A 27,043-nucleotide genomic window follows, 5' to 3' on the forward strand; every position below is an offset into this window, starting at 1 on the left:
GAGTATATATAGTTACTTACGAGTTATACAGACTTTGAGTCAGCAGTGCTGGGATTATTAATTCCGCGGATTCTTATCGAAGCCTGCCGGTTTGGGACTAGTGCAGACCTCGTTGCGGAGCTGGCCCGCTATACCGGAAAAGGTCATATGAGGCAATCGGGCTGGAGCCCTGAGGTGCCAGCCGATACCTCATTTCTGACATATTACGTCTCCCTCTTTGTAATGCTGTAGAGACGATTAGTCTCTCACAATGCGGTCTCATAAGTGACAGTTTGAGACACAATGCTCTTGCGCCGTGGGAAGGAATGTGTGTGTGTTAATGGCTAGCTGAAATAAGGGGCCTAAGCTCGTACGTCCTCTCGAGGCAATCATTTCCTCTACATTTCAGTATTGAATGATGGTACTGGGTGTAATATGGTCATTTAAGGCACAAGAAGAATCGAGTGTAGGCGTGCGGTACACATGCATACGATATCAGAAACCCCATTTGCTGTCATGCGGTAAGAATTTAGCGCCCAGGATGCAAGGAGAGACAGCATATATAAGTACGTGGTAATTGCCAGGTAACAGTGACCAAGGATAGACTTTTCTATGCTTGCTATGAAGGTGACTAGGCATGCTCGGAGTATCTCATTTCGTGGGCAACTGCGCTCAGCAACTAGTTCTTCTCGCACTTCGGAATATTTCCAGTGGACACCTGAAGCTCATCTCCAAGTACAAGGAGCCGTATCAAATCAATGAATTTGGAGATGGAAATGAACCGGCTATCACTGTCGTCGTGCATGACCCTAATGCGTGGAGAAGAATCTGCGCATGTTTTGACCTCGTGGGTGATCGAAACAGAAGACGTAACCGTATATTGCTGAATGTCGTCTAGGGGTTTGCGGAAGCATATATGTATCAGGAGGTAGATTGCGATGATCTCAGTGGGCTGCTGGATGTATGCTATATCCCCTATTATGCCAATCTCGTACCATTCGGATACCAACGTAAAAGCAGATCTATATTAAAAACAAATCTCAGCTTGGCACCGGAAACTTTTTCATGCAGATTGTTCCCCAAATAACAATGTTCTTGCAACCCTCAAATGATCCCCAAAACGCCCGCCGTTACATTTCGTCCCACTACGATGATTCGGAGGACCTGTTTGCAAACTTTCTTTCCCCAGACATGAACTACTCTTGTGCCCACTGGAGCGGGGATCCCACCGAGGTCTTAGAGGCAGCGCAAAAGCGAAAGGTCCAGCGCCTACTCCAGAAAGCCCAGATATCAGCAGATCAACACATTCTCGAAATCGGTTGCGGATGGGGAGATGTAGCCATCACAGCCGCTCACACGACAGGGTGTCGAGTAACAGCACTGACTCTATCCGATAATCAAAAGAGAGTTGCAGAGAAACGGGTAGAAGAAGCCGGGCTGGAGGAACGTGTTCGAATCCTTCTTCAGGACTATCGATCCGCAACTGGGCCTGAAAGTAATGGAGGGTACTACGATCGTGTAATCTCGATTGGGATGTTCGAGCACGTCGGCGCAGAATATCTAGACGAGTATTTCCGTGTCATCTGCTCTCTGCTTCATCCCAGTCATGGTGTTATGGTCATTGACGGCATTACCATGACGAACGAGGTTAGTCGTCTATTTCGAATTCGGTCTTCCTGGCTCTAACGCACCACCTTCAGATGCGCCGGTCCAAATCTAACGTACCGACCTTTATCGACCGATATATCTTCCCTGGGGGTTATCTCCCAACTATCAATTCTCTCCTGGGCGCGGTACACAATGGATCAAATGGTCAGTTGGAAGTTACCTCAGTTATGAACATTGGACCGCATTATGGCAAGACACTTTGTGCCTGGAGAGACAACTTCCTCCGGAACTGGGCGATTATCGAGGCGGCGTTCCGGGCTGCACAGCCTGATGCGTCCGATCAAAACGTCGAAGCATTCCGTCGGAAATGGTTGTATTATTTCATCTACTGCGAGGCGGGATTCCGCTTGAGGCTGTTGGGTAATTATATCGTTGTTGCGGCGAAGACACCGGAGTTGGGTTTTGAGTACAATGAGACTCTTGGGGAGATGTTGCAATAATATTAGGAAGAGTTCTTAAGCTGGCGATCGAACAGACGGGTTGCTGTGCTAGCCATTGGAGCCGGAGTTAGAGTCAGGGAGAAAAAAGATAGAGAGGAGGCCTTGTGAAGGATGAGGATCGAAAGGAAGGGGAAGAGGGGTTGGTTTATACTCAGGGGGCCAGGAGCCTGGGTGCCTCGGGCAGTACATGCCGCTCAGCATGGATGTTCGAGTTACTAGCACCCCATAACAGGTTGGTGAGTGTCTCTTTTGCTATCTCTCCAACAGACTAGAGCGTGCGACTGTGTAGTTATGGTACTAGACACTAGATGCTAGATACTAGATACTAGATACATAAACAGTTTATTCCCAAACGGCTGCAGCGTAGTGTGCCTCTCAGGATTCACAAGCCCAGTGTGTTTCATCTACTTTGTGCTACTTCCTCCGTCTGCATTCTCGAGGGTATACCATTTACACTCTCAAAGAACCACAATCTGGATTAGACGTCATATATCGAGATATATCGAGATACTGTACATGTAAAGGCACGGCGTCTGCTCGAACGTGAATGTCATGTCTATATGTGCGCATAAATCTCTATGTACTCGATACTCTATAGTGAATCTAAACAAGATTATCTCCAGGTCACTGACCCTGTACCCCTAAGCCAAACATTCTAACACTGTTATTCCACGCCGCGCGTGAGACCTCCTCTAGTGAGATACCTTTCAAGCCTGCCACAACCAGAGCAATACGTTCAATCGTGCAGCTTTCATTTCTCGTCTTGACCATTTGCCCCAGGATAAACTTGTTGTGCTTGCGAGATGGAGGTAGAGGCCTTGCATTGGCGAGATATGGGGCGATTTTCTCGTCATTGCTTTGAATCTCACACCACGGAGCATCGGTCTCCAGCTGCAGTTTGTCCAAGGGGATATGGCGGACCATCTCCAGCTGCTCTTCAGTGCGGAAACAAACACCATTGACACTGATATCAAAGCCCAGCTCAACCAACTGCAACATCTCCTCCTTCGACCCAGCGAACGAATGCACTAACCCGCCGCGCGGCAACTTGGGCAGGTAAGGTCGGATAATCGAGATGAAATCGGCACACGACTCGCGCACGTGTAGAAAAAGAGGTAATTGAAATTCGATGGCCAGCTCCAGCTGATCGCGGAAAGCACGTTGCTGGGTCGCTTTGTCGGCACGGTCCAGATACTCATAATCAAGTCCAATTTCCCCGAAGGCTACCAGTGGTGACGGGTTCTCGGCTCGAAGGGTTTCTCCAAGCTTGCGAAGGTTTTGAAGATACTCGCTTCCGTCGTTTTCGACGTATATCTCACTCGCATGGTACGGATGCACACCTAGTGTCATGGTGCACATGTCCGGAAATTCATTCACAACTTTCACGTTCTCATGAGCTCCTGGAAGGGTCATGGTAGTGAGCATGATCTTGTCGCAATCATACTCTTTGGCACGTTTAAGGACCTCTGCGAAGTCTGATTCGTGGTACTGTTTGCCTCTATAGATGCCTTGGAATTGGTCTGCAGTGTATGTAACGGCGACCTGTTTGGGTGGTGAGCAAGTCCTCGGGCGTTTGGTGATTCTTGAAAGTAGGATTCAGATACTCACATCCGCAAAACGCAAGGACGACGTCGGTGCTGATAGGGTCATTTTCTTTTTGATTGAGAGCCTGGAATATGTGTCCTGCGTCGCTGAATTTAAAGCCCTTGCCTGGCAACTGAACACTTTCCGTTAGTAAACCGCCAAAATTGATGCCCAGGGGGTTGAACTATGATGACCTTTATGATAGACAGTGCGCGACCACAGGTGACGCATCAATTGATACCGTTGACTGATATTCAGAGAAATCCTGGAATTAAACAAGAGATATACATGATTCATTCCCTAATTCGGGCAGTAGATGCCATATATACTGTTCCTTTCCAGCGCGAGATAATTTTTTCCGACTCGGGTACACGTACCCGAGTTCGACCCATATGGCATGGAAATGGCGGCAAAGTAGTAGAAACATGTACTCTTGTGAATCCGCTCGCATGATGGCAAAACTGTAGTAGGGTTAGAACGGTATTACTGTATATGAGCGAATAACCATGTAAGACTCGAGTCATTCACCATCCTACTTCTCTCGCCGCTCAAGCTAGGACAAGAGCGGATTTCCAGGCTAGATGGCTGAGAAGTTGTCGCTGTTTTTTGAAATATCTTGAGAGGTGTTTAGCGCTCATAAAGATGTATGAGCAATGGCCAAATTGAGGTTTGAATTTAATCCAAGATGTGTTCCCAAGGCAAGTCAAGTCGTATTGTGTGAGGGAGGAGATCCTTCAGATGGAATTCCTTTTTCAGCTATTCCCAACAATTTAGCTTCACGTCTGCGAAATTAGATATCAAAACCACCTTTGTTAACCGTTTGAACGTCTTCGTTGCGATGGAAAGCAGAGGGCAGCTCCAGGTAGCTCCCAAGCACGGTAGGCGTCAAACGCCATTTATCTCGTTGGACCGGTCATTTTGGTTAGGGAATGATAGGTAATGACTGAATCTGCAATGGTGTATGTCTTTAGTATGAAGCCTTGCATTCACCCGGGGAGATTGATGTTTAAAGAAGGCGATCCTTTGATAGCTTGAGTTTGAATGCTGCGGATAGAGGATCTCGGGTACAGTTACCCGGACTAACGTTAGATTGGAGATTTATGAGAACGTCTCCAGACACTTATCAACCCTTTCAGAGCTCAACACTCCATAACCAGAGTAGAAAATATAGAATATCATTCCGAGATGAATAAGCTCTGCCCGATATTTTGAAGGAATCTCGTGCAGCAATCATATCGTAACAGATCCTTTTGAGCTCTGTATTGTAATATCGTTCATACCTCAAGTCAAGAGTATAGCATGCGTATGTACCGCTTGGAAGAGGTGATGTATCTCATTCCTGGAAAGACGTGGCACTAGCTAGGGCTCTAAGCTCCCAGTATTTAGGCTTCTTTGCCCACTGAGGGTGCCTTTTGAGAAGCTAGGTTGGTGCATTGATCTTCGCTGTCATTCGCTGCCTCTAGCTGGGAATCCAGCGCCGAAGCTAGCCCCATCAGAAAGTCAATTACTAGCGCAGGAGAATAAAATAAGACAGATTTACTCCGTAATACGTACCTATGTAGAAAAAACAGGTTATTGTTGTCCATGGTACTGGGTTGGGTCTGGAAGCTTTCCGGATGGTAAGCCGGACGTCATCGACTCCGTTCCATATCCTGGACTTCCGAAACCACGCAACAAAGCAAGGCTACGTCAGGGTACCCTCATCAGCTATCTTATTGCCTGTCATGGATTTAAATACAGAGGCTATAAATCCAAATCTGATTTTGAGTTCATGCTGGGAGCACCTTTGGAGGATTGACTTCTCTAACCTGCGAACTCGACACTAGCAGCTTCCGATATATATCATCATTTTAATTTAATCAAACTTCAAGATATTTTCAAGTCTAATAGCTTTGTCATATCTCATAATGGCTCCCAGCAGCGAATCTGAGGATAACATCAGCGCGTATGGAGCTACTCGCTCCACCATCAAGGGGCAGCCCCTGGATGCAGATGAAGCCCGCAAAATGGACGCATACTTCCGAGCAAGTATGTATCTATGCTTGGGTATGCTCTATATGCGAGACAATGTCCTGCTTAAGGAACCCCTAAAGGTCGAGCACCTCAAAGCCCGGCTACTCGGTCACTGGGGATCGGATGCCGGCCAGTCCTTCACCTGGCTTCACATGAACCGCCTGATCAAAAAATATAATCTGGATGTCCTATTCGTTTCCGGTCCTGGCCATGGTGCCCCTGCTGTTCTCTCTCAGTCATATCTAGAGGGAGTCTACTCCGAAGTGTATCCGGACAAGTCCCAAGATGAGAAGGGTATGCAGAGATTCTTTAAACAGTTCTCATTTCCGGGGGGCATTGGTTCGCATGCGACCCCAGAGACGCCGGGATCTATTCACGAAGGTGGTGAATTGGGATACTCGATTTCTCATGCCTTTGGAAGTGTCTTTGACCATCCCAACCTCATTACCTTGACAATGGTCGGGGATGGAGAGTCGGAAACCGGACCACTTGCGACTAGTTGGCATAGCACTAAATTCCTCAACCCATGTACAGACGGAGCCGTCCTTCCTGTACTCCATCTCAACGGATACAAAATAAATAACCCAACCGTCCTTGCTCGCATCAGCCACGAAGAGCTGAAGGCGTTGTTTGTGGGCTATGGATGGACACCTTATTTTGTGGAAGGCAATGAAAGAGAAACCATGCACCAAGCAATGGCAGCTACACTGGAACACTGCGTTGTAGAGATCAAAAAAATTCAAAAGCAAGCAAGGGAGTCAAAGAAGCCATTCCGACCCCGCTGGCCGATGATTGTTCTCCGGAGTCCCAAAGGGTGGTCGGCTCCAAGAGAGATTGACGGAAAGCTGCTTGAGGGCTTTTGGCGCTCTCATCAAATCCCGATAACTGATGTCCTGACGAACCCTGCCCACCTGAAGCTACTTGAGACGTGGATGAAGAGTTACAAGCCCGAGGAGCTTTTTGACAAAGATGGCAAGCTCGTTGCAGAGCTGAAAGCGCTCGCGCCCTCAGGCAATTCTCGTATGAGTGCTAACCCTGTCGGTAACGGCGGTATACTTCGCAGGCCTCTCCAACTGCCGGATTTCCGGGACTATGCTCTCAAAGACATTGACCCCGGCGTTTCTGTACGCGGGAGCATGACAAATATGTCAAAGTATCTGAGGGATGTGGTCAAAGAAAACATGACCACCTTTCGTGTGTTTGGTCCGGACGAAACAGAGTCAAACAAGCTTGCAGAGATCTACAAAGCTGGCAAGAAGGTTTGGCTGGGGGACTACTTTGAAGAAGACAAAGACGGAGGAAACCTGGCCTTTGAAGGTCGGGTAATGGAGATGCTCAGTGAACATACCTGTGAAGGTTGGCTGGAGGGCTATGTGCTTTCTGGTCGTCATGGTATACTAAACAGCTACGAGCCTTTCATCCATGTCATCGATTCGATGGTCAATCAGCACTGCAAATGGATTGAAAAGTGCTTAGAAGTGGAATGGCGTGCAAAGGTTGCGTCTCTCAATATCCTCCTGACTGCGACCGTCTGGAGACAGGACCACAATGGCTTCACCCATCAGGATCCTGGGTTCCTGGATGTTGTTGCAAACAAGAGCCCGGAGGTGGTTCGAATTTATCTGCCACCCGACGGGAACACGCTTCTCTCAGTTATGGATCACTGTTTCAGTAGTGTCAACTACGTTAATGTGGTTGTGGCTGACAAGCAAGAACACATCCAATTTCTAAGTATGGATGAAGCCATTGAACACTGCACCAAAGGCCTTGGGATATGGGACTGGGCTAGCAATGATCAAGGCCAAGAGCCCGATGTTGTGATGGCTGCATGTGGAGATGTGCCCACCCACGAGGCTCTCGCCGCAACGGCGTTGTTAAACGAACATCTTCCCCAACTCAAGGTCCGCTTTGTCAACGTAGTCGATTTGTTCCGGCTCATCAACGAGAAAGACCACCCGCATGGCATGCCCGACCGACAATGGAAGGCTGTGTTTACCGACAATAAGCCGATCATCTTCAACTTCCATTCGTACCCTTGGCTCATACACCGTCTAACCTACAAGCGACCAGGACAACAGAACCTGCATGTGAGAGGGTACAGGGAAAAGGGCAATATCGATACTCCGTTCGAACTAGCCGTCCGGAACCAGACCGACCGCTACAGTCTTGCTATCGATGCCATTGACCGTGTAGGATCCCTCGGCAACACGGCGTCTCATGTCCGAGAAAAGTTGATCAATCAGCAACTCGCTGCTAAGCAAGTGGCATATGACAATGGTTTAGATGCAGAATACATCCGAAACTGGAAATACCCTAAGAAGGCATAAAAATCATGAAGACATTCAGGAAAGGGTGGGAGCAAATATAAGGATATCAAGGATACTGAAGTCATGGGGAGAAGGGGGGTGACGGGAATAGTCAGTGATATTTTTGGATCCTGCTGGGACTATTGTTTTGATAAGCAGCGTACGCGTTCCTGAAGCAAGAATGAAACCATGTCGGATAACCTGCGTTCATGTGCAGTGTGAATTTAAGGGGCAGATGATCGTCAGCGGTTGCATATGTAGGATGTCGATGATCGTCTGCTATGCAGGAAACCCAACCACGCAAATTCCAGATCGTTTCATATTCGAAGTTCGATAAGTAGGTCAAGGTCCTATACGACAATCTCAATCCTGAATAGAGTTCTGGAAGGTAGGAACAGTATAATGCCATCGGGTAATTCCAATGGCAAAATTCAATTTATCCAGGGCTGATGATGCCCAAGGCCCCGCCGGCTGATATCAAATTCGACTAAGCAATAGGGTTACTGCCTATTTAGGCAATGCCCATGCAGTTTAGGTCCGAGTTAGAAGTCAAGGTCTATATTAACACCAGCCGTATCTGACCGCTCAGCTGCGTTGTCAAGCTCCATAATCTACCTGGGTCGAGCGATGTGCTTGGACAAGTCTTCGGAATTCACAATTGACGTGATCCACGCCATGATTTTGAATGGATCGGCCGACCCACCTACCCTCAAAGTCGGGCAAATGCTATACGCGCAAGCCCTCAGTAAGGGCGTAGTGGATCATGGCCGATGATCCACCGCGCCATGCAAAAATCTTCAAAATCTTATCGGTTTGTGGATCCTTTGTACCTTTGCCACGACAATTTGTGGTGCTTTATCATATGCCCTGGATTCTGGTTTCCGATAGTAACATATATAGCCCATCGTCGCTCAGCTACGGTAGCGATACTTTGTAGATTGCCGGAAATTTCTTATACTGCACAAGGGAAAGCTGCTCGTCTCAGTCTTTGTTAGTTAGATCGCAAGTTAATTTCATTTCTACCGAACATTACTTGGAAAAAAGAAAAAAAAAAAGAAACCGAATCACTATTGGCATCCACCTCGCAGAGGTGTAGTTGTCAAGATGCAACCAGGGCAACATCAAGAACCTAACTCGACGCCGGTCGACGACGTAAATGCTCCAACGGTTGCTACCATTCGCAACGATGGCTTCGATTCTGCTCCGCTGTCCACCAGGTCCTCGTTCTCGTATAATAACAGAACGGCCTCAACTCCTGCCACGGGCGCGCAGACCCCGGATCCTCTCCTGGGACCCAAGCCTGTCAATAACGAGGACCTGCTGAAAAAGCTACCGACAACGATTACTCAGGCAGCTGAGAGTGGAGATGAATTTGAATTAGAAGAGAGGAGAGGTCGAGCAGCAGCGGTTGATGGGTTGCATAACCGGCGACCATCCGCCATCCGTGGCCGTGATATGGCAGATGAGTCGGCATCGCCACCCCCAAAGCCATCGCAAGGACGTCCTACCGAAATACCAAGCTTTACAGCAGAGATCGTTCTCGTCCTCGTCTGCTCGGCAGGTCTAATGCTATTTTCATTCTTGCTTGGAAACATGTTGGTGGTGCAGTTGCAGCTGAAGAAAGCTCTGGGAATCGGAAATACCTCGCTCCCATGGCTCGTAGGGGCCTACGCTTGCTCCAACGGGGTGTCAGTTGTTGTATCGGGCTCTCTACTGGATTTGACCCCACCTCGGCGTGCGATCGTGGGCGCATTTGCATGGCTTACTATTTGGAACGTGGTCGGCGCCTTTTCCCTTGATCCGTCACGAGAGGTTTTGTTTTTCATTGTAAGAGCAATGCAAGGACTGGCTATTGGTGTTTTGGTTTCCGGCTCAATGAGCGTTCTTGGACGCCTCTATAGCCCTGGTATACGCAAGAACCGTGTCTTTGCTGCTATCAGCGCTACAGCGCCGTTAGGATTCAGTTTGGGGGCCATAGAAGGTGGTCTTCTCCACGGAAACCTTCCCTGGATCTTCGGTGTGAATGCCATTATCACTGGTTTGTGTGCTGTCGCTGCATTCTTCTCGATTCCTCCTCTCCGCCCAGTTGCCGACGTGGAAGGCGCAGAAGCACCCACTCTGCGCCAGTTCGATTATATTGGAGCCCTGTTTGCCATTGCTGGCTGCGTCTGTCTCCTGTTCGGTTTAACCCAAGGGTCAGTCACTAAATGGTCGGTCTATACGTGCGTGCTAGTGGCACTAGGCATTGTTTTTCTTATTTGTCTGTTCGTCGCGGAACGATATGTGGCGCGGCCATTGATTCCCAGTCGTCTGTGGCGGACGAAAGGCTTTACTCCCCTTATGGTTGCCTACTTCTTAGGATTCGGTTCATTTTTCGGCGCATGGCAGTTCTATGCCATTCAGTTTTGGTTGAGAATTCAACATGCGACTCCTATTGCCGTGGCACTATACCACATCCCTAATGCGATTGTCGGCATCATCGCCACTTTCATCGTCAGCCGCATCCTGCATCTGGTTCCCGGTCATTATATTTATATAGTATCCATGTTTGCATTCACCCTCGGACCGGCTTTCTTTCTTCCGCAAACTCCAAATACGACTTACTGGGCCTTATCTCTTCCCGGCGTAGCCCTTGTGACGTTCGGACCAGATATGGCTTTCGCCGCTGCCTCCATCTTCATCACGAGCAATGTTCCTCGATCCTATCAAGGAAGTGCAGCCAGTCTATTAGTCACAAACCAGAACCTCTCCTCGGCGATTATCACAAGCATTGCCGACGCGATTGGAACTAAAGTCGATCCGAGTCCAGATGGGGATGTAGGCCTGACTGGACTTCGGGCCATTTGGTGGTTTGCGTTGGCATGCCAGTTACTAGCTGCGCTGGTAACTGTGGTCTGGGTGAGAATTCCAAAGGAAGAGGAAAAGGAGCATGTCACTTGATATTTGTTACGGCCCAGCTTCCCCTGCATAAAATTGTTGCTTTTCTTCGCTGCTTTTACAGTATACGATATATCCCCATGCTATAGATCTTGACTTCACGACAGGTACGACAAGTTACTTTTCAATTACTAGTCTATAATTCTGCCACTAGAAGCCAACTAATGGTAGACTCATTTGGTGCTTGCAATTATTCGAGCTCAGTTATTTCAAAAGTCAACTATAAATAGGATTTAAAATATATCATTATTTAAAAATGTATATAATAAGCCTCAATAATATCCCATTTCCAACATTACATGATCTTATAGTAGATATCTAAGCTCTGGTTAATTAGGCAGACTAGAACTATGGAGTAGAAGTACTTATATAGAAGTAAGAGTATATAAATTTCCCTGCCTTGCCCAAACTTTAGTATATGCATAGACTGCCATTAGCACCACCGAAAAGTGCAAAGAAAAACAATAAAAAAAATTAACACCAAGCTAAGGGAAGATTCTTCACACGCTAGGTAAAATCTTGGCCCTCTCAGTCTCAGAACAACCTCCAGCTGACGGTTAATTCCTGACCGCTAATCCACGAATTCACGTTTCCTCTCGGAAATACCCGAGTGGTCGAACTCGGCATTAGTAAACAGCATCCGGAGTACACAGTACTCTAAAGACGGAAAAAAGCAGAGGCTAATAATGTGTAGAACGCGGGTATTCTACTCCCTGCGAATATTCTAGTACGCCGAACATTGATCGCGGTATGTTTTCCTTCCTCGGCATCCCGAGGTCGGAATTACCGATTTTGGATATCCCTATCGAATCCTAACCTCCATGTGTTTTACGGATTACTGCGCCATACGTGATAGCAGTGCATAGAATTATACGCTGGAATGTATTCCCTTATGTACAGCGAACAATGTGTTGCTATTGCCGTAAACTTTGGTTGGCAAGACCTATCCGAGAAGCTTAATTTATTACGAGAATGATGAGGAACAGATGTATCATCAAAACCTTCAATATAGCTTTGTATAGGCGTACTATGTCGGAGGTAAATGAACCGTTTCTATTAGTTAGGTTTGGTCATCTTGTATTACGGTTAATCTTATTGGGCTTATCTTAGGCCTGATGACTTAGTCTTGCTCTCCACACCATCCTTTCGTCTGAAGAAGAATTTCGCCTAATATCATAGGTATGAATATAAGAGATCATTACAGTGAATCAAATGACAAGTAGCTAGTCTAGAGTATTACTCGGTGCCATTCTCCTAAATACTGTGTTACCACGTCTTGTTCATCTGTAATCTGCAATTCAAGCACCCCGATTATTATATTTACTTCAGCACTCCCTGGCCCATTGATGGCTGTTTATAAATCATCTTCCAGTGGTGTGATCTTTACTGTGCTTCATATATCTCCCTTCTCTACAACCGGGATTCATCAAGAGCTTCTCCATGTTTCGGGTATCCTATCTGACATATGACATCTACTAATCTTTAATTTCTGCTGCCGACTCACTTTTCAGGTGCTGAACCCTTTTATTCTATTTAAGCAAATAGTCTTTCCCTCTAGCTGACCATATCCTATTCATTGTTGGTCTACTCAGTAATCATCGGTATGTTGTGTAGTGGGTGGAGTGGCAGTGCGTTGGCGTCTTGTGTTTCAGGGTATGAATGAAAAAGAGGTCATATAGAAATTTACATACCAATTCAAGAAAAAATCACTCGAGTACAAGCTATATTGCTCTGTTTCCATTGCGCTTTCATCAAAGTGTTGATTGGCTTAACAAGTACAGACCTAAAAGCCGTTTCTCGCTGTTCGACACTGCGAAGTCATGGCTTTGCTGTCTTCGTTGGAGTCTGGCTCGGGTCTCTTCTTGCTTTTACTCTGCTCCCTCCTCATTCATTATTCTCATACTCACTAACCACTACAGCCAAGGTCATCATCCTACAGATATTTTCACCGTAGACTGCGTTTCAAAATTGTTACTATAACATGTGATCAAGAGCGCTGCTTCCTGGCCTCTGTCTCGTCTGTTCATCGTGTAATTCCAGGATGACCAAGAATCTTCCTGGTAGAGGTACAGAGAAGCGGTAGACCAAGAACAACCGCATAATCTCAGCAGACCCTCAGCTTAGCGCATATATCCCGAACTCTGATGCTCTGCCATCACCGGTTACAAGCGGACCGAGTTTCGGCTGAGACAGACGAACATCAATAGTGAAGCGAGGCTAAACGTGGGTTAAAATGGCATACTCTGCCCATCGGGGTGGCACTTATTCTGCATAATAACCGTCATACTGCCTAACCTCGGCTTATCGGTTATTGGATCGCGGCTCAGCAAGACTGGTTTACCATGTAGGGCTGGGGGGGAAAGCGGGTCCCAAGTCTATTCCACGGTTATACGTGGGACGCACAAATGCTGCAGATGTCTATGCGCATGGCCCATGGCCTAGTTGGAGAAGAGTCTAGACTACAGGTTCGAACGTAGCTTTGTACCCGCACGAGAAGCTGCCAATCTCCTCAAAACTATGTGCGAAACATCCCCCACACTAATCCCACTGCTAGTCGGCGTACTGGCCATCTAGAATTACAAGAAAATGACACGTCACCACCTTAGAAGCTCTGGCTGTATCTATATTTCTAGTATTTTGATGGGCAGCAACCAGCGCGGTGTACTTCACTCATCGACATATCCGACCCGCAAATCGAACCGCTAACCCCGTTATATTCCGCTCTCATTCCGCTGGGAACCCGCTATGGCGGAAACTACAGCGGAAGTTCTTAAAAGAACTTCCACTCCTGCTGTAATAAGAACAAGGTTAAGCTTCAAGGTTAAAGAACATACGCTTAGTGGTTACTATAATCTAGCTAGTGTACTTCTTGTCGGTCTGTGCGCTGCTTGTTGCTGAACAGACCAAATTACTTTTGAAAAGTCCCGCTAGAGGATGGCCCTGATTCCTGCTGATAGCGACGCCGCTTATTGCCTCCATTCCAGTACACTCTTAAATAGGGATATATCAATTACATTGTGTGGTTGAAACGTTCGGTGGGATGATATATCTTATTTTAGGGTTAGGCGGGATCTCTTAGGATTCTAAGTAGTAGTGACATCTATGAGTCCCGCATTAACCGAACCCGAAGTTGCTAGATGCGAGCGGGTAGGACTTTCGGGAAGTACATGACTTGAGGCTTCAAATTGAGTTTTTCAAATGGCAGGTAGAGGGGATTGAGGGGCTTAGTCGAGCATCCAGGCTTATGAGAGAACAGATGGCAAAGGACCGTGCCCAAACTACTGACAATTAAGCTCTCGGGCATATGGAGCTGAGTATGGAGAACCAACATGTAACCATTGGCGCTTCACTTGATAGTCGATTCCTGGAAGGCCGAGGCAACTTGCCACCATGAAATGTATCCTACTGAAAAATGCGGATCGATCCCGCTCTCCCTTTTGCCACTTGCTCCAGATCTCGAATGCGCTGTGAGTTAAGACAATGTACGGGCTCTTTTGCAACAGCAAGCAATCACTCGTGCATTCGTGGATGGATGGATGGATGGATTGGGCTTATTTGGCTTCACGAAATGCCGCCTGTGGCCCCCTGTATCAAGAACGCATGGCAGGATTTATGTCCCCTGCTGCAGCTTACCCTGAACGTGGGGAAGGTTCAACTATCGATAACTCTAATTCAGCTCTCATCCATTAAAATGCTTCGAATACAGCTCAAAATTGAGCTATCCCCGCATTTCTCTCCGCGATACCCGCATAAAGCGGATCCTTGTTGACTAGATCGGCATGAAGGTCGGCATTAGCCATACAGAGATGTTAGATGATGATGTAGCCTAAACCAAGAAATATGGGGTAAGTTGATGGACAATCCAGGTATATATAGCTTCACGGTAGGCCTAGAATTGCTTGAACTACAGCAATCCCCAAGATCTAGTCACTGCCCGTGCCACATCCCTAATCATGTCCAGCGGTGATATTAGTGAGAAGCATGACATCGACACTCTTCGGCCAATTCGAACAGCCGAGAGTGTCTTTCTTCCTGTCTCCCGCGATGTATTCGAAAAGCTATATCTGAGCCCCAAGCATCCCTCGGTAAAAGGTGACTTGCGTAAGCAAGTAGGCAACCCTACTCCAATATCACTTATCGGGTTTCTGGTAGCTGCCACCCCAAACGCCTTTATAACAATGGGCATCAGGGGAAGTGGCGAGAATGGCGCCGCAATATTGTGAGTACATGACAGTCTGTGTTACTACTTCTCTCTGGAGGCTCACAGCGACACAGGCCCGTGTTCATCTTCTTTGGTGGACTGATACAACTTTTGGGCGGTATTGGAGAGTGGATTATCGGGAACACATTTTCATGCGCTTTGTTCTTTACCTACGGTGCGTATCGCAGGTTTCTAGTCCTGCGGCTGCCCACAACTGACTTCAAGAAGGCACATTTTGGATCGTACAAGGGACCGGCCTCATGCCCCTATTTGCAACAGGGCTTCACTACTCACCAACTGGCAATGCACTGGAGGGAATGCAAACTCCATCATATCACGCTACTCTCGGTGTGTACCATCGCTAACATTCTGTGGAAGCTGTAGCGTCACTAACCAGTTATACCATTAGGGTTTTACTACATCGCCTTGACGATTCTCACCTTCGTATACACAATCTGTTCAATCCGAACTAACATCTGCCTTTTCACCGCTCTGTTCCTCCTTGTTATCACATTTTCTTTATTCGCAGCCACCTACTTCCAGCTGGCGCTGGGAGAGATCGCTCTTGCTTCTCGACTTCAAATGGTGTGTTTCATTCGCTCCTCCTCCCCCATCTCTCACACTAACATACTCTATGTGCAGGCGGCAGGTGCATTCAGTCTCGCTCTAGTCATACCAATCTGGCATATCTTCATCGCGCAAATGTTGGAAGCAGTGGACTTTCCCATTGCGATACCGGTGGGTGATTTGAGCACGGTAATACTGGGAAGAAGTCAGAAGATCCAGATGCGGGCGGAGGAGTAGCTCGGAGCGTCTTTGGTGTGAAAATTCAGGGATATGAGTGATACAACTCTCGGCGGGGGGCGTCGAGCTCAGGAGTATGAGATACCATTGAATATACTGGAATTGTCGAGAAACCACAGCGCTGGCGTGTTACTCTCACGATTCAAGTTTGTTCTTTCACGTCCTTTCACATAGGTGTATATGTATTGGCCTCTGAAGGCTATGTGTAATAAGCAATGAACATATGTAGCCGTAGCAATAGTGGATACTAGGAAATTGCTTAGGGCTGCCCACATGCCCGGGCGTCCATTGTATATGATCATTCTGATTATTGCTCACTTTATCCGTCACAAGTGATCTCAATTAGTTTTGTAAACTCGAGGGCTGTACTTATCTTCGGCTGGTTGGCCTTCAAAAGGCGGGAGGCTTTTCCTTCGAACTACACACATGGCGAAGGCCGATACTGGGCTCTTGATAGTTTAATTATGAGTTTCTTTACTTATAAAGTTCAGGGGAGGAGCTAGGAGCACATGGATATGAGCAAAAAAGAACGTCAGCGCGGAACTTGAGGTTGAGCCGGTTCTTCAATATCGTGCTGGTTATACGGGGTTCTAGTCCGTATGTGATCTGCTGATCTGTTGGAAAAGCAATCTATGTTTGAATTTTACGGAAGAGCACAAGATTATCACATGGTCAAGGCAGCCCTGTTATGTACTCCAAAGTATACATTCAATTAAGCTATGGACACAAATCAGAACAAAAGCCCAGCGGCGGGGCTCTAAGATGTAGAATATTAACATGTATATCTGCCTGTATTGAAAGTGGCTGTCAAGGAATGTCAAGCATTTGCGGCAAGAAATACGCTAATTCAAGGGTATATGTCAAAATAGCCCTCCATCCCCATGTCAACCGTTTATTGCGGTGGCGCACACTACTGCCATCGACATTTAAGCACGAATAGCGAAAGGACCGGCGGCATTGAAGAGAGTAGGCATCTGTGGGGCATCGTTCAAACTAGTGGAGAGACGGAGATACCAAACACTGTCGTCCGCAACGGTGCCGAGCTTCTCCTGAGACGGGATGGCGATCGTGACAGCACCATCCTTCTCGGGGATGTCGTGCTGCCTAATCGGAATTTCCTTGTCGAACTTGATAGTGTCCAGGTTTCTAACAGGGTTGTTGTAGAGGTAGAGGGTATAATTCGAGCCTTTGTAATTGACCAGAGACTCGCAGGTCTTGGACTTGCGGTCGAACTTGATGTTGATCTCGGCGCCGGGAGCGACAGTCGAGTTGTCGGGGATGCCCTGGAAGACGTTGACACAGTTGTAGTCGCGTTTGCCCCAAGCTATACTTCATCTTAGTTATCCTGGTTGGGAAGTGAGATGGAACGATAACATGATCACTCACGTTGGTTCTTGTCGAACGCAGCGGCACTAACGGCCAGGAGGGCAGTGGAAATGGCAGCAGAGATCTTCATTTTTGGCAGCGACACTGAGAGTTAATGGGCTTTCTCTTCGTGATAGAGTCTGGGTGAGTTGGTCAATTTTAGGAGGGGAGTGCCAGTCGATTTATACTTCTGGGGCCGCATCCCCAAAATTAAGGAAACAAAATCCGGGACAAGCCTCGCGTCCAGCTGGAGACTGCTCTCATGACATCAGACGTTGGGGGCAAAGGGTTAATTGGTTATGTCTCAGGGGACTTCTTGACGAGGAGACGATGTGGGTTTCTCCTGGACTTGGCACATCAATTAACGGGCGATCATTACCCCGTGTGTCTGTCTCGGGCATCTCGGATCGAAATGTCTCACTCGTATAGGCCCTGCCCAGGAGCCGAGCCCTCAATAATCGTTTCGCAAATGATGGTAAAGGCGATGTCGCTGAGCTTTGGGGAGTAGTCTAAATATAGCATCTTCTCGATCGGTGATAGAGAACAGACTCATATATCGTGTGATTTCTGCACCCGTCGTATTAGCGCCACCGCAGTCGGTTAGCTGCAGCGATAATTTGTCTTGTTTTGGAGGCTAACAACTTGAGTCAATTGTAAAAGAATCCGAACTCCAATCATTCCTGAACCAAGTCTTCAGTGTGGACTAATCGACATACTACCAAAATGCACACCATTGGCCTTCGCGACACATACAAACTGGGAGTCAGGGCACACTCGGGGTTTGGACATGTGCAGATAGCCACCGCATTGCCACCTCGTGTTGTAGCCTTGGCCTGTTCGTTCGAGAGTGTCCATCGACTCCTGGCATTGAACAAGGGGCTTGCATGAAGAACAAGCCAAATATAGCCATTATGGCGGGCAGGTATAGCATTTGCCAAATTACTTTGGCATATAGTTTCCGTAATGTTTTACTTTCATGCGCTGGTGTACGTAGCTCAGCTCCACTTCTATATTATGGACTGGGCAAAGGAGCCAGGAGCCAGCGGTAATTTTGAAGCAACTGATAATGTAAACAACATAATTCTCCTCGGATGCTCTGTGGAGTGATTGTGAGCACATATAAAGCCCGAAACCGGAACCCATAAAGTCATGACTTACTTCGCCATTCAAGGGAATATAGTTATCCCTTGGTATGAATTGAGAATGTCTTGTGCTGATCAGAAGTAAGCCTAATTGAGCTTGGCTCAATGTGACATGTAGCTTGTATAGTTTATAAATACGATGAGGCGCCGGATTTATTAAGAGTACGCATCGAGTTGCCCATCGTAAAAGCAATAAAAGCCATATTTATCTCTTTTAGCATAAATAATGAAGGACTGTTGCCGACAAGGGCTGACTACCGCTGTTCAATGGTAAGCTGTTGCGATATATTGATAAAGTAGGAAATGCTATGGAAAAGCAAGGCTTATGCTAGTGCCACATGATAGTTATGAGGTATCCTGTAATCTTTCCCTTCGCTAGTCCATGAATTATTATGCATGGTAGGCTTAGGCAACCAAGCCTTAAATTGCCATATACAAACGTAGATCAGACTTTTATCCATTCCATCGGATAGGAGGAATTACTTCGCTTTTATACTCAGTCATAGACCAATAGTAGCAGATATGCAAATGTGTTCACGATTCTTTGCAACAGAAGCTGTCGCCTGTATCCTTATTTACAATACAATAACATGAGTATATGCAATTACATGGCCGGCTTGGGCACTTGATCTCAAGAAGTAAGTGCAATATAGTTTCACATATTATCTGGTGGCCCCTACTAAGTCCGATTTTGAATCCGTCACGACTGAGGTTGGTTTATGATACCTTGCATAAGGCTAATGCCTCAATTTGCAGCTTTTATGTGGAGGCAAGCGGCTTCTTCTGCAGGATCTGGGTAAAGGCCTGAAGGGCGGTTTCCGGCTCTGCACTCATTAGCAATTTATATCGGGTTATGGGAAAAGGTAAACGCTGTGTACTTACGGTAGTAGGGAACTTCGTGCCCCGCATCGGCTACCGTCAGGAGATGGAAGTTGTCGACAGACTTGAACTGTCCAGTTTCCTTTCCGTTGACCTTGTAGGCCTCAAGGGCCTTGCCCTGGAATTCGTCGTGTCCGGGGAAATCAACTGCGTTTGCCACAGCAATGCTTCCATCGACGTTGCAGATATAGTCTGCCGTGCCTGCCCAGACAAGAACGTTGACTCCTGCCTTGATGACCTCAGACAAGTCTGGGAGGGTTGAACGGTATTCTACTCAAGTTAGATCCTGCAGCCAGAAGCAGAATCGAGATACTGACCGTCTCCGGTAGCACCGAATTTCCGGCCGGGCGCATTCGCGCATTCCTGGTAATCCGACCTCGCACCGATTGCCTTCACTACGTCGGGCCTTGTGATGTACGTGGAGTATGTCGATGGCGGGTTGGGATCGTCGGATGGCTCTCGTATATCATAGACATTAAAGTCACCACCGGCTTGCATGATGGGACCCTCGACTGTCTCTCCGCACACCGAGCCAGCGTTCTGGCAGTCCTCGTCGGTTTGAGTTTGCTGGCATTTCTGAACCGCTGGACGGCATTCAGACTCGTAAGCCTCCAGAAGCTTGTCTTTCAACGACTCATCAATGAGTTGTCTGTAGGTGTTGTTGTATGCAAACGTGATGTAAGCCTTCTCTTGGAGTGTTGAGTCGAACATGCCATTGTTTATTCCCAGAGCAACCAAGTTGACTTTTTCTCCTTGTTGACTGCCCGATTCGATAGCCTTATTCTGATCCAGAATATAGGAAGCGAAGCCAGGGCCATAGTGACCGCCATATGACTTGCTCAGTCAGCATCAGTGCCCACGCGCCGTACATTAATTGAATTTCTCACCTCGGTGAAAATGCCAAAGTCGCGGCTTTCGTACTGTGGAAAATGCTCATAGAAGGCCTGGAGGAACTTCCAAACGTATGGAGCAGCAGTCCACGTGCTATTAACGGGGTTGTCTCCATACGAAAAGCCTACCCCGATAGGCTGGTCAATGTAGAGCATATTGGCAAAGTTGTTCCAGCTATGTTCATTCAAAGATGGAGTCTCCTCGCCGTTGACGAAGTGGCAGGGTCCATTTTCCTGGAACAATCCGATCATGGAAGAGCAGCCGGGGCCACCGTTGAACCAGGCAGAGAGAGGTGCATTTTGCGGGTTGTTACGGCTCTCGAAGAACCTAATAATCCGTCAGATGCCTCGTACAACTGGGATAAGGATCAGGGGAGCCCATACCAAAAGAACATATTCTGATTCTCTCCGACACTTAAGTAGCCGCTGTACTGATTCACGCCTTTGGTGGTCTCACAAATACCAGAGTTGTTGACATATTCCAACCTGGCGCCAGTGGGAGCATGTTCAAAGACGTTGTAAGTCACTCCGCCTTTCCTGACGTGCGACGCTGTTGTGCCAATCTTAGCACCTTTCGGCAACGCCTGAACGCTTCCTGCAAGTGCCAATGGCAGCAACCACGCGGTGCTTGAGAACCACATTCTAGCAAGCAGAATAAGAGCACTTGGGAAACCAACAAACGAGGAGGTTGGTGGTTAGTTTTCTCTCGTCACACTGGAAGGAGGATTTTAGACCTGGGATGGTCTCACTTTATATACATGGGAGGCGACGCTCAGATGCTTCACGGCTTGCATGCGACAGAAGAGGGGAACGAGACATCACTATCAACCGACCGAAGTTCCGTCGAAGGTTGCCTAACGGGTGAAGATCAATCCTTGGCTTAAAGCTTCAATCCAGTTGGATAAGAAAGGTGCATGGCCATGTTACATCGTGGCCTTCGAGTAGCTAACATAAGCTACTCTGCTACGATCACCGGCGGCTTGTTCCTGGGGACATTTCCCAAAGGGGCAATGTTGCTGCCGATTCTGGTGGAGTTCTTGAAAGCCCTCATCCGAGTGGACAACCCATCTCCCCTGTAATTGATTTAGTCCCCTGTAGATCTCCAGTCAAGCCGTCGGGGGTCCGACCTTAATCGTTCCTCTTTAATATGGAGCCTTCTGCAATTCCTCTGATGTATGACGATATCGACAGTACATGCAGATAAATCAGTTGGTGTGGTACTCGTTCACCTGCGGCATCGCGGACAAAAGCATTCCTGCTGAACATTATTCAGAGTGTCCTATTACTCGATAAATGGACGTATCTTCGCGACTCACTCCTAGATCTCTCAGTTTAAGAAGGGTATGAACATGTTCAGGTGGGGTAACGGTGCTGTCAGTCTTCGTCATGGGATGCTCACAAGGTTCTCGACACGATTCTTGAACATCCAGCGCAACAGAGTACTCAATCGGGTACCTGGCACCAGACCCAGCCGGAGATTGGTGTCATGGGATACCTTGAAAATGAAACCCAACCCCGAGGAACATTTGACAATCCCACAGTTGGCTTATCATCCTTGGATTTCATTGTTTGAGAAACTGGAGGCTACATGGCGATGTCCGGTGGTGGTGTTACTCAATAAGTCCACCTGCAGCAAGGGAGTTAATTTAATACTAGTAGTAGTATAAGTCCTGACGATTCCACTGCATATTCCTCACTTGAACGAAGGGCACAACTCGTGACTGTTTCGCTGAAAACACGTGGGCAGTGTCCAAGTCGAAACTGTCAGTCACCCGACCGTCTTCTTTGAAGTAAAGCTTTTGTTTGAATTGACAATAAATGAAGCGCTGCAACAACCAACGAGCCAAGTGGTCGAGCAGTAACTCGATCAATCTCATCTTCCTTGGTCTAACGGTCATGATTTCCGCTTGTCATCCCACAAGGAACAAGCGCGGGAGACCGGGGTTCGACTCCCCGAGGGAGAGATTTTTTTGTATTTGTTCCATGCATCTCTGTAACCAAAAGATTCGGTTTCGTTTTACCCCTCTTTTTCATTTTCAAACGTTGCTATGCTACTGTATGAAATTTATCTCAGCTGTAAGTATCCAGTCAAAGCAATGCTGAAGTCTAGAATATGCCATGGCAACCCGGTTCCTAAATATAGTGTTTCTCTCATGGCTAAGAGCTTTGGCGGCTTGTGCCACAGCAGCAACACTTTGAAAAAGTATCTTATTGTTGAATCTATATAACAGCAGGGATGACCCTCGGGAATAACTTGGAATTGCATCTTCAGTCCAACACCTCAAGGCCTACAACCAGAAGACTGTTCACTAGGTTTCCATCATGAAACACCGAAATATCGTTGGTGAATCTCCAGAGAGATGCGACCAATACACGCAATGTCATAGACAGTACAACTTGACAAGTAGTCTATCGGGGTACGCCTTTGTGCATACTTCCGAATTCTCACTGGGCGAAGCGTAAAGCAATGCCCACTCGAGCATTATAGTCTCTTGTCACACAATAACACACCTCCTTGTCAGTTTTTGGCCTCCAATTCGACTTTGCTCTGCAATGATGAGAAAGCCTTGCATAAACTTGCACCTTGCGAGTCATTTTAGATTATCCCTGGCCTCATCAGCCGTGAAACGTGTCAGCCTTGTCTGGTGTCCAAGTAGTGGGGGGTGTACATCGCTGTTACACGTGACCTCCACATTCACTTTCCTACAGCATGAGCAACTCTTGCGACGCGCTTTTTTTTTTTCATTTATGCATTCAGCTTCATTGTACCAAGAGAGCCTGAGAACTTAAGAGCCTGAGATGTCGAAGAAATCAGGGATCAAGAAGCAGCCCACGCACCTGAAATCTGATATACGTCAAGCTATCAGGGATATGTATTCGAAGAGGGGCCAGGTCGACAAGGAAGCAATCAAATCTAGGTTTCTTGCCAAGTACCCAGATCAAGCGAGTCGTATTAACCAAGTCGTGGTCGAGTAAGTCGAGCCACTTCATTCTTTGGGTGCTGGCGTTGATGTCAGACTTAGCTATGCTTTCTCTCTGCAGCAGCGTAGTGGAAAGGATGTAGAGACACAGTCTGAGCCGTCAAAGACCTACAACCATCAAAATGAGGGAGAGAATAAGGGAGCAGATGATGTAAGTAGAGTACATTATCCCCACTAAACCAGGTTGGTGAGAGGAATATGGTTCTAACAGATACCAGGCCACAAGATGTGACAGAAAAGCGAGCCCAGAGAAAGACATAAGCAACGACATTGTGAACAAAGAGAAGCAGAATGGCCATGCAATTTTACAAGGTCTGACAGTCATTATTTCTTTCTTGTTTCTTCTAACAGTTTATAACAAGTAATGCAGACTTCCAGGATTACCTTTCGGTCAATAATCGAAATGGAAGTGCGTCGTGTTCCACCTCATCGACCGTGCCTTCTCTGGAAAACCAGATGTGCTTCCTGAAGCCTAACGATCAAGATGACTGTATTACCAAGGACCAGAATTATACTATTGCCCAGAACGCGATTCTGATATCCTCTATTGCAAGTGTTATGCCACCTCAATTTGCTCTTATGGGTGGATTAAGGGCTCGGCAATCAGTGTTACCCCCGGATCCTAGAGTTATGCTAAACACAAACGTACCATTCTCGGCCTTTATATGCGGGGTCCAAGGCAGCGGAAAGTCTCATACCACAAGCTGCATAATCGGTAACATCGACATTTGGCGTGCATCTTTGCATAAGGCTAACCTCGATGTTAGAGAATTGCTCCTTGTCATTGCCCATTTTAGGAGCTCTGAAGCAGCCACTCTCCACACTGGTGCTCAACTTCAATGAGTACAGTTCGAATGTTAGTGCCCAGCCGTGCGAAGCTGCATTCCTCTCTTCGGTTTTGCCGGAATGGTCGAAGCATGGACTCTCCATCCCCGTTCGAGTCCTGGTGCCTCCGTCGAATTTCCACAATCTCAAGAAAATATACTCCCAGATACCAAATGTTGATGTTCAACCATTCAGACTCAAGACACATCACTTGAATATCAGTACAATGTTATGTCTTATGTCCATCGGAAAGGATAGCCAAATGCCCTTATACATGAGCCAGGTAGTCAGAGTGCTCCGTGAAATGGCTATTGAAAACAAGGGAGGAACTTTTGATTATCTCGATTTCAGAAGACGTCTAGAGGATCTCAAGCTAGACCGCATGCAAACACCCTTTTTACATCAGAGATTAGATCTACTTGATTCCTATCTAGACCTCAAAGAGGAGCACAATAGCGACTACTTCACCGACGGCGGCATCACTATCTTGGATTTGTCTTGCCCATTCATGGATCAGGCTACCACCTGTATCCTTTTTCGTATTGCTATTGATCTCTTCCTTCATGCCCATCCCTCGCGGGGTAAGATGATCGTGGCAGACGAAGCTCACAAGGTAAGATATACCACCCTGGCTCAGTCTATATCAATCATAAGCCTTCATAGCTATCCTAGTTGATCCATCTAACGCGACGTTTTAGTACATGAGTGAAACACCAGCGGCCAAGGACTTGACCGAGACATTCCTTAACATCATTCGCCAGCAACGCCACCTAGGGGTTCGGACCGTCATCTCCACGCAGGAGCCGACCATCTCGCCGCGGCTGATTGATCTTTGCTCTATGACAATTATCCATCGGTTTACAAGCCCTGAGTGGTATAGGACCATCAGGAAGCACGTCCCTATTGGTGACCAAAACAATAGCAGCAGTTCTGAACTATGCCTTGATGGGCTTCACGAGATCGCACGTTTGCAAACCGGGGAGGCTTTGGTTTTTGCACCCTCTGCCCACCTCCTGGATGAGAAAAGCTCTGTAATCAATGCCGCACACAAAGTTTTTAAAATGACAATTCGAAAGCGTATTACCTGGGATGGCGGAAGGACAATTTTGTGTGTTCGTTGAATTTCGATGCTTCCCCGTAAAAATACAGGACACAGGTGTCCTTGCAGTGGATTGGCGGATGGTCGATGATAGAAATATTAGATTGGGGATCGTGCCGTCTCAAGTGTGCAGATACTTAGAGCGAGATATACAGGTAGAGTGAGGGGAGTTTCGAAATTGATTATTACGATTATGAATGACAGGAAAGATCTTGGTTTGGGTGTCCTAGGCGGAATTCTAAAGACTATTATATGTTCTTCGCTTAACTTCTCTGCTAGTGAGACGATGCCAAAGCAACTCACCGGTACTTGTATCTCATCCAGGCTCCAACATACGCTCGTATCCCTTCCCGGATTGACCCAGGCAAATGCAAGGGGGCCATGCCACATACAAATAGTGTAACGAGGCAGTGCGTGACAAAAAAACTATAAAAGCTGGTTGTTTGCCCCAAAGTGCTAGGACAGTTCAATTCTTCACATATACTTCTATATTACCTACATATCATCATATAGCTGACTTATACTACCTATTTCCAAGAGTCACTTAAAACGATCACCAAGCATCCTGTCACAATGAGACCAATGCTCCTCCTCTTCCCCATATCGGTCCTGTTTGCTAGTGCACAGACTCTCCCAAAGTCTTCGGGCAGTTGCGATTCTTGTCTTCAACGCGGAGCTCTTTGCGTGTCCATCGCCGGTCCTATAGGGACCTGTTGTCCAGGGCTGGAATGCGTTACAGACCCTCATGTGTCAGATACAGGGGTTTGTAGTATCCCATCTACTTTCTCTGCGGCTGCTGATATCTAGTGAACCAACAGAATTGTCAATGATCTTAGGTTGCTCAGGATGCGTTTCGATATTAACCTTAAATACAAAGTTCTCGTTTGCGCTTGATTCGGCTCTCGTTGACTGTCATTCATGTACTGAGTGAGATGGCAAACGTTCAAAGTCTGAGAGTGTGTATGTGGCTTAGAAACCGAACCAGGCATGTCCCCGTCTGGGTGTCACTGGGTTTCAGAATACGAGCCTGCCAAAAAGAAATTAACCCTTTCCATGACTCTACTCGTACCCGTGGCCCTGTGTATGTTACGCTGTGTCTTTAGGAACATATCTTCACACGCAATTTGATCTTGGCTTGAAATTGTCGAACCAGGTCTGTCCGAACGCTGCGAAAAGGTAGCAACGGCTTTTGGCAGGCCTCTGGTGTAAAATGCATCCGCAGTACTGGACTATCAGATCAAAATGATATTTGCCATCCGGTTTGAATAATACTTGAAGAGCGCGAGCGCTGAAACAGTAGAAAAAGAAACTGATGATGGCATATCCACCAGCATATCCAGCGGTGGTTTGGTCATGATCCGTTCTTATGGCTGGATAGGGTGCTAGGGTTAAGATGCCGGTGAGACCGTGTAACCAACACAACCACGACACACGAGGTTACTGCTGATCATCGCAGAATCGAGACGGTCTTCTTGCTGTGACGTGTGGCATTGCGATCGACACCGCTGAGTTCCCTTTTCGGAAGTCAAGCGGAAATGGCACGGTTTAGGCGTCCAGCCAGCGGTGGGTTAAGGCTTCTTTTCTTCACGTTGGACCGGTAGCTATATGTGATACCCACATGGTCATGTCGCGGAGTAGATGATCGCAAAGATAACGAAGCTTGAAGCGACCAGTGTGCGCGTTTTCTGAGCCGTGCATTCGGCGAGAGAGATACTTGATAGGTAAGAATACTCCGCCTGTTAAGGTTGGAAGCGCTAATGAGGCCAATATCCAGGAGCCGACAGGCGAGCAAATAAGCCAGCAGCCCTTGCGCATTGGCGTCCAACATCCCAATCACAAGATGGGATAGACCCTACCTCCGCATCCAACACCGCTTGGCATCTTCATGGCTCTCCTTGATTGACCCAGCAGCCCAGGGATGAGACTTCCC

General features: G+C 47.3%; 8 protein-coding genes across 8 annotated transcripts; 5 read left to right on the forward strand and 3 right to left on the reverse strand.

Annotated features, from left to right (window-relative positions):
* Nucleotides 1-616: 616 nt before the first annotated feature.
* Nucleotides 617-2,087, forward strand: ABOM_006716 (methyltransferase; the record flags this gene model as incomplete). The annotated part of the gene is made up of 4 exons (XM_022533845.1): nucleotides 617-826; nucleotides 878-940; nucleotides 1,000-1,626; nucleotides 1,680-2,087. 4 exons carry the CDS (start codon nucleotides 617-619, stop codon nucleotides 2,085-2,087), a joined length of 1,308 nt encoding a protein of 435 aa, XP_022388216.1.
* A 624-nt stretch (nucleotides 2,088-2,711) lies between these two features.
* On the reverse strand, nucleotides 2,712-3,737 carry ABOM_006717 (TatD family hydrolase; the record flags this gene model as incomplete). Its single annotated transcript, XM_022533846.1, has 2 exons — nucleotides 2,712-3,629; nucleotides 3,696-3,737. The coding sequence occupies 2 exons, from the start codon at nucleotides 3,735-3,737 to the stop codon at nucleotides 2,712-2,714; spliced, it is 960 nt and encodes a 319-aa protein (XP_022388215.1).
* Nucleotides 3,738-5,578: 1,841 nt separating this feature from the next.
* On the forward strand, nucleotides 5,579-8,011 carry ABOM_006718 (phosphoketolase family protein; the record flags this gene model as incomplete). The annotated part of the gene is made up of 1 exon (XM_022533847.1): nucleotides 5,579-8,011. The coding sequence occupies one exon, from the start codon at nucleotides 5,579-5,581 to the stop codon at nucleotides 8,009-8,011; it is 2,433 nt and encodes an 810-aa protein (XP_022388212.1).
* A 1,083-nt stretch (nucleotides 8,012-9,094) lies between these two features.
* On the forward strand, nucleotides 9,095-10,930 carry ABOM_006719 (efflux pump antibiotic resistance protein; the record flags this gene model as incomplete). Its single annotated transcript, XM_022533848.1, has 1 exon — nucleotides 9,095-10,930. One exon carries the CDS (start codon nucleotides 9,095-9,097, stop codon nucleotides 10,928-10,930), a length of 1,836 nt encoding a protein of 611 aa, XP_022388221.1.
* A 3,890-nt stretch (nucleotides 10,931-14,820) lies between these two features.
* ABOM_006720 (plasma membrane ammonium transporter (Ato3)) lies at nucleotides 14,821-15,932 on the forward strand (the record flags this gene model as incomplete). Its single annotated transcript, XM_022533849.1, has 4 exons — nucleotides 14,821-15,146; nucleotides 15,203-15,480; nucleotides 15,538-15,713; nucleotides 15,771-15,932. Coding segments are annotated over 4 exons (942 nt in total), but the record flags the coding sequence as incomplete, so codon positions are not given.
* Nucleotides 15,933-16,858: 926 nt separating this feature from the next.
* On the reverse strand, nucleotides 16,859-17,388 carry ABOM_006721 (uncharacterized protein; the record flags this gene model as incomplete). Its single annotated transcript, XM_022533850.1, has 2 exons — nucleotides 16,859-17,256; nucleotides 17,319-17,388. 2 exons carry the CDS (start codon nucleotides 17,386-17,388, stop codon nucleotides 16,859-16,861), a joined length of 468 nt encoding a protein of 155 aa, XP_022388194.1.
* A 1,810-nt stretch (nucleotides 17,389-19,198) lies between these two features.
* On the reverse strand, nucleotides 19,199-20,849 carry cp6 (putative carboxypeptidase S1; the record flags this gene model as incomplete). Its single annotated transcript, XM_022533851.1, has 5 exons — nucleotides 19,199-19,263; nucleotides 19,322-19,588; nucleotides 19,636-20,152; nucleotides 20,206-20,536; nucleotides 20,593-20,849. The coding sequence occupies 5 exons, from the start codon at nucleotides 20,847-20,849 to the stop codon at nucleotides 19,199-19,201; spliced, it is 1,437 nt and encodes a 478-aa protein (XP_022388195.1).
* Nucleotides 20,850-23,007: 2,158 nt separating this feature from the next.
* On the forward strand, nucleotides 23,008-25,135 carry ABOM_006723 (uncharacterized protein; the record flags this gene model as incomplete). Its single annotated transcript, XM_022533852.1, has 6 exons — nucleotides 23,008-23,180; nucleotides 23,232-23,340; nucleotides 23,408-23,501; nucleotides 23,560-23,904; nucleotides 23,957-24,627; nucleotides 24,713-25,135. 6 exons carry the CDS (start codon nucleotides 23,008-23,010, stop codon nucleotides 25,133-25,135), a joined length of 1,815 nt encoding a protein of 604 aa, XP_022388227.1.
* Nucleotides 25,136-27,043: the final 1,908 nt, after the last annotated feature.

The sequence above is a fragment of the Aspergillus bombycis genome (assembly GCF_001792695.1).
Source record: "Aspergillus bombycis strain NRRL26010 chromosome Unknown contig00054, whole genome shotgun sequence".
NCBI classification, from domain to species: Eukaryota; Fungi; Ascomycota; class Eurotiomycetes; order Eurotiales; family Aspergillaceae; genus Aspergillus; species Aspergillus bombycis.